Here is a 12064-nt window from a genome sequence, read left to right as displayed (position 1 = left end):
ATCAGAGTCCTCCTAACTATCCAACCACATGATGGTCGCGCCGTAGAACATTGTTGATGTGATCTTTTGTATAAGTCAGTTTTCTCCTATTTCATGTTTTTATAAGGCTATCTTTTAGGACTTTATTTTAAAGCATTTTTTAGCGAAAATTATTTACTTTGAAGTTTTTTTAGGGGATTTATTTCTCTTTTTTTAGGCATAATATCGGGCCTCCGATCCGAACTGCAAATGTGTGGCAGCACTCGGGCAGCCTAGGCTCGGGCCCATCAAAATAAGCATCGCCACCTACGGCCCATTCAGCGCCGCCGGTCTCTCGTTTTCCCCATCCCTTGAGACGGCGCCTCCTTTGCCGGAGCACTCAGTACAGTAGACCACGGTCACGGACAGCGGCGACCTCCTTCACAGCGTCGCTTTGCCGCCGGCCGTAGAAACCCTGCACCGCCGCCGTTTGGTTTCGGTTCGTCTCTCTACCTTCCGTATTATTCGTCGGTCATGGTTTAGCCGTCGGCTTAACCATAGCGCATCTTCCCCCATGCTTCTGATTCTCCAACGCCTCAGAAACAGAATTGAATCGGGCTCTGTTGATGGGCAGCTTGCGCGCTCCGCCTCAGCTCGCCGGCGGTACCAGCCTTGGTCGCGGTTACCGGCCCTGTCTTGCCTCCTCCGGGGTCCCCAAATCCAAAGGTGCGAGCTTTTGACTTGCGTATTCTGTTGTTGTAGCCTTTGTTTCCTAATAAAGCTTGTTGGATAAGATTCTCGGAATTGTGATATGCCTACTTGGTGGTTTCAGTGCTGAGTGTTAGCTGCCCGATGAAGTCCTATAGGCTGTCCGATCTCAGCGATGCCGAGGTTAGCGGCCTCAAGGCGCGCCCTCGCATTGACTTCACCTCCATTTTCAGCACGGTAAGATAATAGTGATATTATTCATGGTCATGGAGTTGAAATTTTGCCCTAGCCTGACATCCATAGGATTTGGATTTGTGGATTTGTGGGATTAGGTGAATCCGATTGTTGAAGATGTGCGCGTCAGAGGTGATGCTGCGGTTAAGGAGTAAGTGTTGTGTACTATTTGATCGTTCATCGCTCTGTTCATGGCCTATTGCAGAGTTTTTCTTACTTTGCTGTACATGGTCTATTCAGTTATACAGAAAAGTTTGACAAGGTCACTCTCGATAATGCCGTTGTGCGTGTTAGCGATCTCCCAGATGCAGAGGTACTCATCTTGTGATGTGCATCTAAATTATGTTGTTTGTCTTGTTAATTTAACCAAAGTCACAAGCAGATAAATTTCAGGCTTTTTCTCTCCACGCACCATATTGATACATGGCTTGTTTGATTACTTATTTCTTCAGTTGCAGCTCCCCATTCTAGGCTTTATCTACTTGCATTCAGATGCTTTCAACCCTTAGAAATAAGTACACCTGATGTTAGTATATTTTGTGTCTAGATTCAGATGGTCCTCAAATAGTTTTTTTATCTGCTAGATGATTTTGGCTGTCTCACCTTCATCAAATTTGTAGCTTGATCCAGCTGTTAAGGAAGCCTTTGATGTGGCGTATGACAACATTTATGCCTTCCATGTTTCACAAAAGTCGCCAGAAAAGACAGTTGAGAATATGAAAGTAAGAGAATGCTTTGATGCCCCCATTTACGCTTTGGCCTTTCTATATGCTTGTGCTTATTTATTTGTGTATTCCCGAATGTATGAAGGGCGTGAGATGTAAAAGGATAACAAGATGCATTGGTTCTGTCGGGCTGTATGTTCCAGGGGGCACTGCAGTCTTGCCTTCAACTGCATTGATGCTTGCTGTGGTATGCTCATGTTTATTCAAGTCCTCTAAACTAAGTTACATGCAGTTATTCGTTGTTTTGAATTTCTCATGTTGATTCTCTTTTTTAACAGCCTGCACAGATTGCTGGATGCAAAACTGTAGTTCTTGCCACACCCCCTAGTTGTGATGGTAGCATATGTAAGGTACGCTTTGTGGGACATGGAAATGCTTCTGTTTTTGTAAGGTGAAATTGAGGAAATCTGAACATTAGTCCTATTTCGTGCAGGAGGTTCTTTACTGTGCCAAAAAAGCTGGTGTTACACACATACTAAAAGCTGGGGGAGCTCAGGTAGAAGGATATTTTGAGATATTGCTTGCTGCTATGTAGTTCAATGTTATCAATGTCCTTTATTTTTTTAAATGTTCTTTACTTTCAGGCAATCTCCGCTATGGCATGGGGAACCGCATCATGCCCAAAGGTGCTCAAGATCTATACCACTATGATTTACTTGTTCAAAATCAGTAGGGGCATTTTCTGTCTTTATCACGAAACTTGTAGAATGTTGTATTGACATGCACTTGTTAAAGGACTGTAAAATTGAGTTAAGCACTTTTGTGGAGTCGTGTCATGCTCTTAGCAGCTCATAACCTGTTCCAAATGTCTGCGAATATAGGCGCGTGCACTCGTTAGATGCAACGATTGTTTCTCATTTGCCATCTTTTGTTACTCGCTTGACAGGTTGAGAAAATATTTGGTCCTGGCAACCAGTATGTCACAGCTGCTAAAATGATTCTTCAGGTCTATTCTGTTCTTTCTGTGTAAATCATGACCAGTATCTGCTCGGCATCTTCTCTGTGTGCATTCCTTTCTGTGGTTCTTATTCTTATTTGACTGCAGAACAGCGAAGCTATGGTCTCTATAGACATGCCTGCTGGCCCTTCAGAAGTTCTGGTAATTGCTGACAAATATGCCAACCCAGTTCATGTTGCCGCTGATCTGCTATCTCAGGTATGTTCTCGTCCTGTTACTCTGCTCTGTAATGCCAAGAGTATATGTTGAATTGACTATTGTCCACTATTTTTGATATCAAACTTGAGGATAACAGATAAAGATAGGATAATATTGATGTTCACCAAGCATTTCCATGTATGTTAGATCACAGTTGTTTGGTCTATCTTGTAGGCAGAACATGGCCCAGATAGTCAGGTTGTTCTAGTTATTGCTGGAGATGGTGTTGATTTAGGTGCCATTGAAGCAGAAGTTAGCAAGCAGTGCGATGCTCTTCCTAGAGGCGACTTTGCTTCCAAAGCACTTGGCCACAGTTTCACTGTGTTTGCCAGAGATATGGTTGAGGTAATTATTCGTTCATGTCATTCCTTCCTATACCGCCTGCACCTGGTTCATCGATGCAGCTCGTTTGCGATGCAAAAAAACTATCGTTTTGTGGCCCTTGTCCTCAGATGCTTGCTTCTAAAAGGAGTACGCTATCAGTATGCATCGTAGAAATTTGAAGTCGCGAATTAAGATCCATCTGGTTACTTCCTGTTCTCAAGGATTCATTGACCTCCCCTGTTTGTCCCCCTTTCCAGGCATTATCGTTCTCAAATATGTATGCTCCTGAGCATTTGATCATCAACGTAAAGGATGCTGAGCAATGGGAGGAGCTCATCGAGAACGCAGGTAGGCATAGCTACCAGAGCTTAGTTGCCCCCAAACACATCTTGATTCGTATCCAACTCTCCTTGCATACTTCGACCTGCTCAATGTTTGATCTTCCAACTACAGGGTCAGTTTTCTTGGGACAATGGACCCCCGAGAGCGTGGGTGACTACGCCAGTGGGACGAACCACGTCCTCCCAACCTACGGTTACGCGAGGATGTACAGCGGTGTGTCGCTGAACTCTTTCCTCAAGTACATCACTGTTCAATCCCTGACTGAAGAAGGGCTGAGAAGGCTGGGCCCCTACGTCGCAAAGATGGCAGAAGTCGAAGGGCTAGAAGCGCACAAGCGAGCTGTTACCCTCAGACTGCAAGAGGTCGAAGCCACTGTAACTGTGTAAACTGTTAGCATGGTCTGTTGTGCCAGTCTATTTGATGCTTGGGGACTGATATTTTTCTTCATTTTTATCGGATGGAACTTGCCAGAGTTTAAGGTGAAGAATACGAAGCTGTTTCATGGAATAATGCTACTTATGTCGATCTGTTAAATGAATAAACTTGTGAGCATAGTCCCTTGTGCGTTGAGAGTTGGGAAAGCTGTTGCATAGTCTCTCTCTCTCTCTCTCTCTCTCTCTCATCGATGAGAGAGGTCCCCCGGAACTGTAGTATTGGACTACTACATTGCAGACCGAGCAGCTGATTATGGGACCTCGCGATGGAGATCACCATAATAGAAGCCAAAAACATGGTTCATCTTGGATGGTGACCCTGACACCAACATCTCAGGCTCGCTGTGCAGCGCTGTCGTGCTGGAGAAGAGAAGAGGTCCTCGTTGACTTCACGCCTAAGATACTGCATTTTCATACTCGGTTCCTAGACGCCAAATTTACCAGAACCTTCTCCCGGAACTAGAAAAAGTACAGAAGCCTAAGTTTTTTTTGTGAGGGAACAGAAGCCTAAGTTAAGATTACGGAGGTGTGTACAAGGAGTGATGTCTTGTTTTTTTTGGTGAGGTACAAGGAGGAGTGATGCTACACGTACGATCAAAAACTGTCCAGTCTTTACACGATGGATGACATGGACTGTTGATTTTTTTTCTCTTCTTGTTTTTCAATCTTTATATGGTTCATATTAATGCTGTGGCACCATAGCAGTGTCGTACGCACATCATTTTCGCTCCATGGACCGTAGTTCGGCGCTCTTCTCTCGCTTCTAGGTTCCCTTGGACATGAAAACATGGACTCAAACGGGATATATCGGATGTCAAACGGCAGGCATGGTCGAAAATTCAGAGGCGCAAGCTCAGTGGTGGCCTGGAATTCCATGACTTCAGGGTGTTTAATTAGACTCTGTTGGCTCGGCAGGCTTCGAGACTTCTCACTAAACCTGGGAGTCTTTGTTCGCAGGTATTAAAAGCTCGATATTACCTGGAAGGGCGTTTGGAGGGCACAGTTTTCTCAGGCAATGCATCGATCACGTGGCAAGCGATCCAATATGGTCTGGAGCGCCGAGGAAGTCGCTCCATCTCCACAAAGGAATGCAAATGATATTCCCTCGAAGTCAGGCATGGATGACGAATAGAAACCTAAGGCGCGAGCTTAGCGCTGCCCGAGAAGCAGTGCAACAACCATCCACTGAGACACATGCTTAGATGGATATTGACACAGAAGAAGTTCCTCGTCCCTAGGACATTGATATGGGGGACGAGAAGAATGCTGCTCAGTCCGAGGCTCAAGAAGAAATCGTTGTTGAGAAAGATGTTGTTTCGACCCAAGTGCCTCTAGCTGATGCCAGTGAAGAAAAGGCTCTAGAGCCAAAAACCAGTGCTTTTGAGAAAGTTGAAAAGAAGCAAGCTAAAAAGGTTGATGTGCCTTCTAGCTCCTCCAAGCAAACTCGCAAGGAGAAAACAATCATCATTTGTCCCAATCCTGCCTCCGATTGATGAAAACAGGCTGCACCAGATGACACAAAGAGCTGCTGGCCACTTGGATGAGGATGTACGTCATCTAAACCCAAGAGAGGCCATTCCTGCTTTTCGTGATGGAATGGGTCCAAATGGTCCACCCTTCAATCAAAATATTCACCGCTCCATGCTTGCCTTCTTAGGAAAGAGCCCGTACACTAAGAGTAAAACGTCTCTATCCCCTTGTTTCTGGATATTGCTTCAATGGAAGATTTACCCTGCTTCAACAATGTCCTCAACCAGTTTGATGAACTCATCTGAAAAGGTTTCTGAGGTTCAATCATGGTTGGAACCGAGATTTAATTCTCCAGCTGTATGCAACATTGTATGTTTCAGGAGACAGGATGGACATCAAGACATGGACGTTTAAGTGGATGTCTGAGCATGACAAGATCACATGTGCTGCTGATAGGATGCTGGAGAGGCTGAATTTTCCCCGCTTTGAAATTGATGAAGAAAGAGAGAACAAAATGCACTTCTGGGATGTGTCAAATGCACAACTCCATCTTCTGATGGATCCGAAAGTTGGAGATGTTGTCTCAGCTAAACAGGATCTGAAGGATTTTAATTTCGAAAATCAGACTCTCTTCCATATCATATGCAACGCTCTCGTGCCTATTTAGAGGCCGCCAATGAATGAATATGTGCTCAGGAACACACAGTATGATATTCCCTTGTAGAAACAATTGACATCGAAGATTTATTTCTTCGCAATCTTGTCACTACGGCGGAATATCCTAGGTGCCCTAACATATATGCACCAAGGATTCAAATTCGTATTGACATGGTGCAAGTCAAGATGTATTTCGGTCATTGTGCTCAGAAACCTTTCATACCACCTGCCCGCGATACTCTTCGAGTTATCAAGGACAATGAGGGAAATCGGTTGTTGAGCCTGAGAAGAATATGGCTCTAGAATCCAAGAATATTAAGAAGACAACGTTTTAGATACCCTGAGAAGAAAATCCCTCACTATATGAGATTTGTCTTCACACTCAACAAACTCTTGACAAGCATGTCAGGCTGAACCGTAAGGAGAAAGAACATCTCGCGGCTGAATTAAATCATGTCGCAGAGACTGCTGGCCAGCCAATGCTGGTAATGAAGGAAGAAAAGCACCGCTCATGGCCACTTCTTCAGAAATGGTATACCAAGGATCCGCTCAAAGCTAAAGGCATTCACAAGAAGTATGACTACATCGTTGCTTTTGAGACTAATCGCCAGCGCAGGGACAACCCAGCTCTTCCAGCCAGGTCTACATCGACAGATTTAATCTTTGTTGAGCCGGATGACATTCTTGATGTTGATTCTGAGGCGAATTCTCTTGAGTTCAAGAAAGGCGAAGAAAATGATGCCGAAGATCAACCTATAGGTCCATATACTCACACCGCTCCCGAAGATAGAGCTGCAGGAGTAGATGTTGCTGCCGATTCTTCTCCGCGAGCTACTTCATCTGAGAAGGCTGGATCTTCTTCGTCAAGCAGCTCCAGTTCTTCATCTTCTTCGGGCGTGTAATTTATCCTCATGTTTCTTCTCTTTCTATTTGCCACTTGTTGACAAAAAGTGGGAGATGATATCGAGAGAGTTAGATGTGGGAACATTTGCCAGGGTTGGGTATTTGTTATTTGGTTCTTCTGCGAGTTTACAAACATTTGGTTTTGTATCTGAATTTTTATCATGTTGTAAAACTCTGAAGTATGTCTCGTGATACTCTGAGGTTGTGAAGGAAATATGCCTTAGAGGCAATAAAAAAGTTGTTATTTTATATTTCCTTATTAATGATAAAGGTTTTTTATTCATTCTAGAATTGTATTGATCGGAAACCTAAATACATGTGTGAATATATAAACAAACACCGTGTCCCTAGTGAGCCTCTACTTGACTAGCTCGTTGATCAAAGATGGTTAAGGTTTCCTGACCATGGACATGAGTTGTGATTTGATAACGGGATCACATCATTAGGAGAATGATGTGATGGACAAGACCCATCCGTTAGCTTAGCATTATGATCGTTCAGTTTTATTGCTATTGCTTTCTTTATGTCAAATACACATTCCTTCGACAATGAGATTATGCACTCCCGGATACCGGAGGAATGCCTTGTGTGCTATCAAACGTCACAATGTAACTGGGTGATTATAAAAATGCTCTACAGGTATCTCCAAAGGTGTTTGTTGAGTTGGCATAGATCGAGATTATAATTTGTCACTCCGAGTATCGGAGAGGTATCTCTGGGCCCTCTCGGTAATACACATCATAAGCTTGCAAGCAAATGACTAAGGAGTTTAGTCACGAGGTGATGTATTACGGAACGAGTAAAGAGACTTGCCGGTAACGAGATTGCACTAGGTATAAAGATACCGACGATCGAATCTCGGGCAAGTAACATGCCGATAGACAAAGGAAATAACGTATGTTGTCATAACGGTTCGACCATAAAGATCTTCGTAGAATATGTAGGAGCCAATATGGGCATCCAGGTTCCGCTATTGGTTATTGACCGGAGAGGTGTCTCGGTCATGTCTACATAGTTCTCGAATCCGTAGGGTCTGCACGCTTAACGTTCGATGACGATATTGTATTATATGATTTATGTGATTTGGTGACCGAATGTTGTTCGGAGTCCCGGATGAGATCACGGACATGACGAGGAGTCTCGAAATGATCGAGAGGTAAATATTCATACATAGGACGATAGTATTCGGACATCAGAAGTGTTCGGGGGGGGGGGTACCGGGTACATATCGGGTCACCGGAAGGGGTTTCGGGCACCCCCGGCAAAAGATATGGGCCTAATGGGCCAAGAGGGGAAACGCACTATCCACGAGGGGCTGGTGTGCTCCCCATATGGGCTGAACCAAAGGAGAAGGAAAGAGGGGAAGGGAGAAGGAAAGGGGGGATTCGGCCTCTGATACGTCTCCAACGTATCTATAATTTTTCATTGCTCCATGCTATTATATATTCTGTTTTGGACGTTTAATGGGCTTTATTATACACTTTTATATTATTTTTGGGACTAACCTATTAACCCAAGGCCCAGTGCAAATTGCTGTTTTTTTGCCTATTTCAGCGTTTCGCAGAAAAGGAATATCAAACGGAGTCCAAACAGAATGAAACCTTCGGGAGCGTGATTTTTGGAACAAACGTGATCCAGAGGACTTGGAGTGGACGTCAAGAAACGAATGAGGAGGCCACGAGATAGGGGGGCGCGCCTACCCCCTGGGCGCGCCCTCCACCCTCGTGGCTCCACCGACCTACTTCTTCCTCCTATATATACATACATACCCCGAAACCATCCAGGAGCACCACGAAACCCTATTTCCACCGCCGCAACCTTCTGTACCCGTGAGATCCCATCTTGGGGCCTTTTCCGGCGCTCCGCTGGAGGGGGCATCGATCACGGAGGGCTTCTACATGAACACCACAGCCTCTCCGATGATGTGTGAGTAGTTTACCTCGGACCTTCGGGTCCATAGTTATAGCTAGATGGCTTCTTCTCTCTCTTTGGATCTCAATACAAAGTTCTCCTCGATCTTCTTGGAGATCTATTCGATGTAACTCTTTTTTGCAGTGTGTTTGTCGAGATTCGATGAATTGTGGGTTTATGATCAAGATTATCTATGAACAATATTTGAATCTTCTCTGAATTCTTTTATGTATGATTGGTTATCTTTGCAAGTCTCTTCGAATTATTAGTTTGGTTTGGCCTACTAGATTGATCTTTCTTGCAATGGGAGAAGTGCTTAGCTTTGGGTTCAATCATGCGGTGCTCGATCCCAGTGACAGTAGGGGAAACGATACGTATTGTATTGTTGCCATCGAGGATAAAAAGATGGGGGTTATATCATATTGCTTGGGTTTATCCCTCTACATCATGTCATCTTGCCTAATGCGTTACTCTGTTCTCATGAACTTAATACTCTAGATGCATGCTGGATGCGGTCGATGTGTGGAGTAATAGTAGTAGATGCAGGCAGGAGTCAGTCTACTTGTCACGGACGTGATGCCTATATACATGATCATGCCTAGATATTCTCATAATTATGCACTTTTCTATCAATTGCTCGACAGTAATTTGTTCACCCACCGTAATACTTATGCTATCTTGAGAGACGCCACTAGTGAAACCTATGGTCATCGGGTCTATCTTCCATCATATTAATCTTCCGTCAACTAGCTATTTCTTTCGCCGTTTATTTTGCAATCTTTACTTTTCAATATTTATCATAAAATACCAAAAATATTATCTTATCATCTCTACCAGATCTCACTTTTGCAAGTGGCCGTGAAGGGATTGACAACCCCTTTATCGCGTTGGTTGCAAGGTTCTTATTTGTTTGTGTAGGTACGAGGGACTTGCGTGCGGCCTCCTACTGGATTGATACCTTGGTTCTCAAAAACTGAGGGAAATACTTACGCTACTTTGCTGCATCACCCTTTCCTCTTCAAGGGAAAAACCAACACATGCTCAAGAGGTAGCAAGAAGGATTTATGGCGCCGTTGCCGGGGAGTCTACGCACAAGTCAAGACATACCAAGTACCCATCACAAACTCTTATCCCTCGCATTACATTATTTTCCATTTGCCTCTCGTTTTCCTCTCCCCCACTTCACCTTTGCCGTTTTATTCGCCTCTCTCCCGTTGTTTTCCTTGTGCCATGGCCGAATCAAAAATGGCTAAGGGTTCTCTCCAGGGTTTTACTTTGGATAGTCCCTCTGTCCTCTCTAAGCTCATAAATAATGATGCTATGGAAAGACCTACCGGGGTTATCAATGAGGGTTTGAATAATTTCGATGAAGATGATCCTGGAAATTTTCGTTATTTACTTGATGAATGTTTGAAAGATGCTTGGGATAGGCTCTTAAGGATCCGAGCTAGCTATGTACCCCAATATCAAATTGAGATATACTTAAAAATCTTTTATGTTGGGTTGCCCGCTTCGTTCAAGCAAGTTTTAGATTCTATTTTTGAAGAGGGTTTTCTTGAAGGGGATCCCATAGATACCTATGAAAAGATGAAAAACTATATTTGGGCACCCCATGAGTGAGAAAGTTGAATCCACCTCTCTTTTGTGCTTTTACCAAAACGAAATTATCAAAGAGATGAAGGCTGGCTTAGATGCAAATTTCCGTAGCATGCTTAATCTTTCTTCTACCATTAATGGCCACGTGCTTTCTCAAAATACAAATATAAATGCTATAGATAATAAATTTTCTCTTTTCTTTCCCAACACCAAAGATGATAATACCTAGATCTATTCTTGCCTTTATGCCTAGCTAGGGGCGTTAAACGATAGCGCTTGTTGGGAGGCAACCCAATTTTATTTTAATTTCTTGATTTTTGGTTCTGTTTAGGAATAAATATTTGATCTAGCCTCTGGTTAGATGTGGTTTTATGTTTTAATTAGTGTTCGTGCCAAGTAAAACCTATAGGATCTTCTTGGATGATAGTTATTTGATCTTGCTGAAAAAGTCAGAAACTTTCTGCTCATGAAAACAATTGTTAAAAATCACCAGAACGTGATAAAATACAAATTCCAATTGCAGTAGATCAATAAAAAAATTATCTAGGTCTTCCTATTTTGGTAGATTTTTCTGAGTTAGAGAAGTTTGCGTTAGATACAGATTACTACAGACTGTTCTGTTTTCGACAGATTCTGTTTTTCGTGTGTTGTTTGCTTATTTTAATGAATCTATGGCTAGTAATGGAGTTTATGAACCATAGATAAGTTGGAATACAGTAGGTTTAACACCAATACAAATAAATAATGATTTCATTACAGTACCTTGAAGTGGTGTTTTGTTTTCTTTCGCTAACGGAGCTCATGAGATTTTCTGTTGAGTTTTGTGTTGTGAAGTTTTCAAGTTTTGGGTAAAGATTTGATGGATTATGGAACAAGGAGTGGCAAGAGCCTAAGCTTGGGGATGCCCAAGGCACCCCAAGGTAAAATAAAAGGACACCAAAAAGCCTAAGCTTGGGGATGCCCCGGAAGGCATCCCCTCTTTTGTCTTCGTCCATCGGTAACTTTACTTGGAGCTATATTTTTATTCACCACATGATATGTGTTTTGCTTGGAGCATCTTGTATGATTTGAGTCTTTGCTTTTTAGTTTACCACAATCATCCTTGCAGTACACACCTTTTGGGAGAGACACACATTATTCGAAATTTATTAGAATACTCTTTGTGCTTCACTTATATCTTTTGAGCTATATAGTTTTAATCTAGTGCTTTACTTATATCTTTTAGAGCACGGCGGTGGTTCTATTTTATAGAAATATTTGATCTCTCATGCTTCACTTATATTATTTTGAGAGTCCTTTAGAACAGCATGGTAATTTTCTTTGGTTATAAAATTAGTTCTAATATGATAGGCATCCAAGATTAGTAAAAACTTTCATATAAGTGCGTTGAATACTAAGAGAAGTTTGATGCTTGATGATTGTTTTGAGATATGGAGGTAGTGATATTAAAGTTGTGCTAGTTGAGTAGTTGTGAATTTGAGAAATACTTGCGTTGAAGTTTGCAAGTCCCGTAGCATGCACGTATGGTAAACGTTGTGTAACAAATTTGAAACATGAGGTGTTCTTTGATTGTCATCCTTATGAGTGGCGGTCGGGGACGAGCGATGGTCTTTTCCTACCAATCTATCCCCCTAGGAGCATGCACG

At 42.9% G+C, this 12064-nt stretch overlaps 1 protein-coding gene across 3 annotated transcripts; it reads left to right on the top strand.

Moving 5' to 3' along the window:
* The first annotated feature begins 232 nt into the window (after positions 1–232).
* LOC109744454 (histidinol dehydrogenase, chloroplastic) lies at positions 233–4001 on the top strand. 3 transcript variants are annotated; one of them, XM_020303574.4, is made up of 15 exons: positions 233–457; positions 565–684; positions 791–903; positions 999–1051; positions 1141–1213; positions 1521–1622; positions 1711–1812; positions 1904–1975; positions 2059–2121; positions 2210–2251; positions 2512–2571; positions 2671–2781; positions 2956–3126; positions 3363–3453; positions 3559–4001. In XM_020303574.4, exons 2-15 carry the CDS (start codon positions 585–587, stop codon positions 3831–3833), a joined length of 1428 nt encoding a protein of 475 aa, XP_020159163.1. In that variant the 5' UTR covers positions 233–457; positions 565–584; the 3' UTR covers positions 3834–4001. The 3 variants fall into 3 exon arrangements, with proteins under 3 accessions (XP_020159163.1, XP_020159162.1, XP_020159164.1); XM_020303573.4 differs by having other exon boundaries at positions 559–684; XM_020303575.4 differs by having other exon boundaries at positions 299–457; positions 593–684.
* The last annotated feature ends 8063 nt before the right edge of the window (positions 4002–12064 follow it).

Source organism: Aegilops tauschii, chromosome 2 (assembly GCF_002575655.3).
Source record: "Aegilops tauschii subsp. strangulata cultivar AL8/78 chromosome 2, Aet v6.0, whole genome shotgun sequence".
Classification (NCBI taxonomy): Eukaryota; Viridiplantae; Streptophyta; class Magnoliopsida; order Poales; family Poaceae; genus Aegilops; species Aegilops tauschii.
Note: the sequence above shows the minus strand (reverse complement) of the source record. Positions and strands in the feature narration are given on the sequence as shown.

Coding starts and splice junctions, on each gene's coding strand:
- LOC109744454 (XM_020303574.4), top strand. CDS start 585: ATGGGCAGCTTGCGCGCTCCGCCTCAGCTCGCCGGCGGTACCAGCCTT. Junction 1,214..1,520: donor GCGATCTCCCAGATGCAGAG/GTACTCATCTTG, acceptor TCAAATTTGTAG/CTTGATCCAGCTGTTAAGGA. Junction 1,623..1,710: donor AGACAGTTGAGAATATGAAA/GTAAGAGAATGC, acceptor GAATGTATGAAG/GGCGTGAGATGTAAAAGGAT.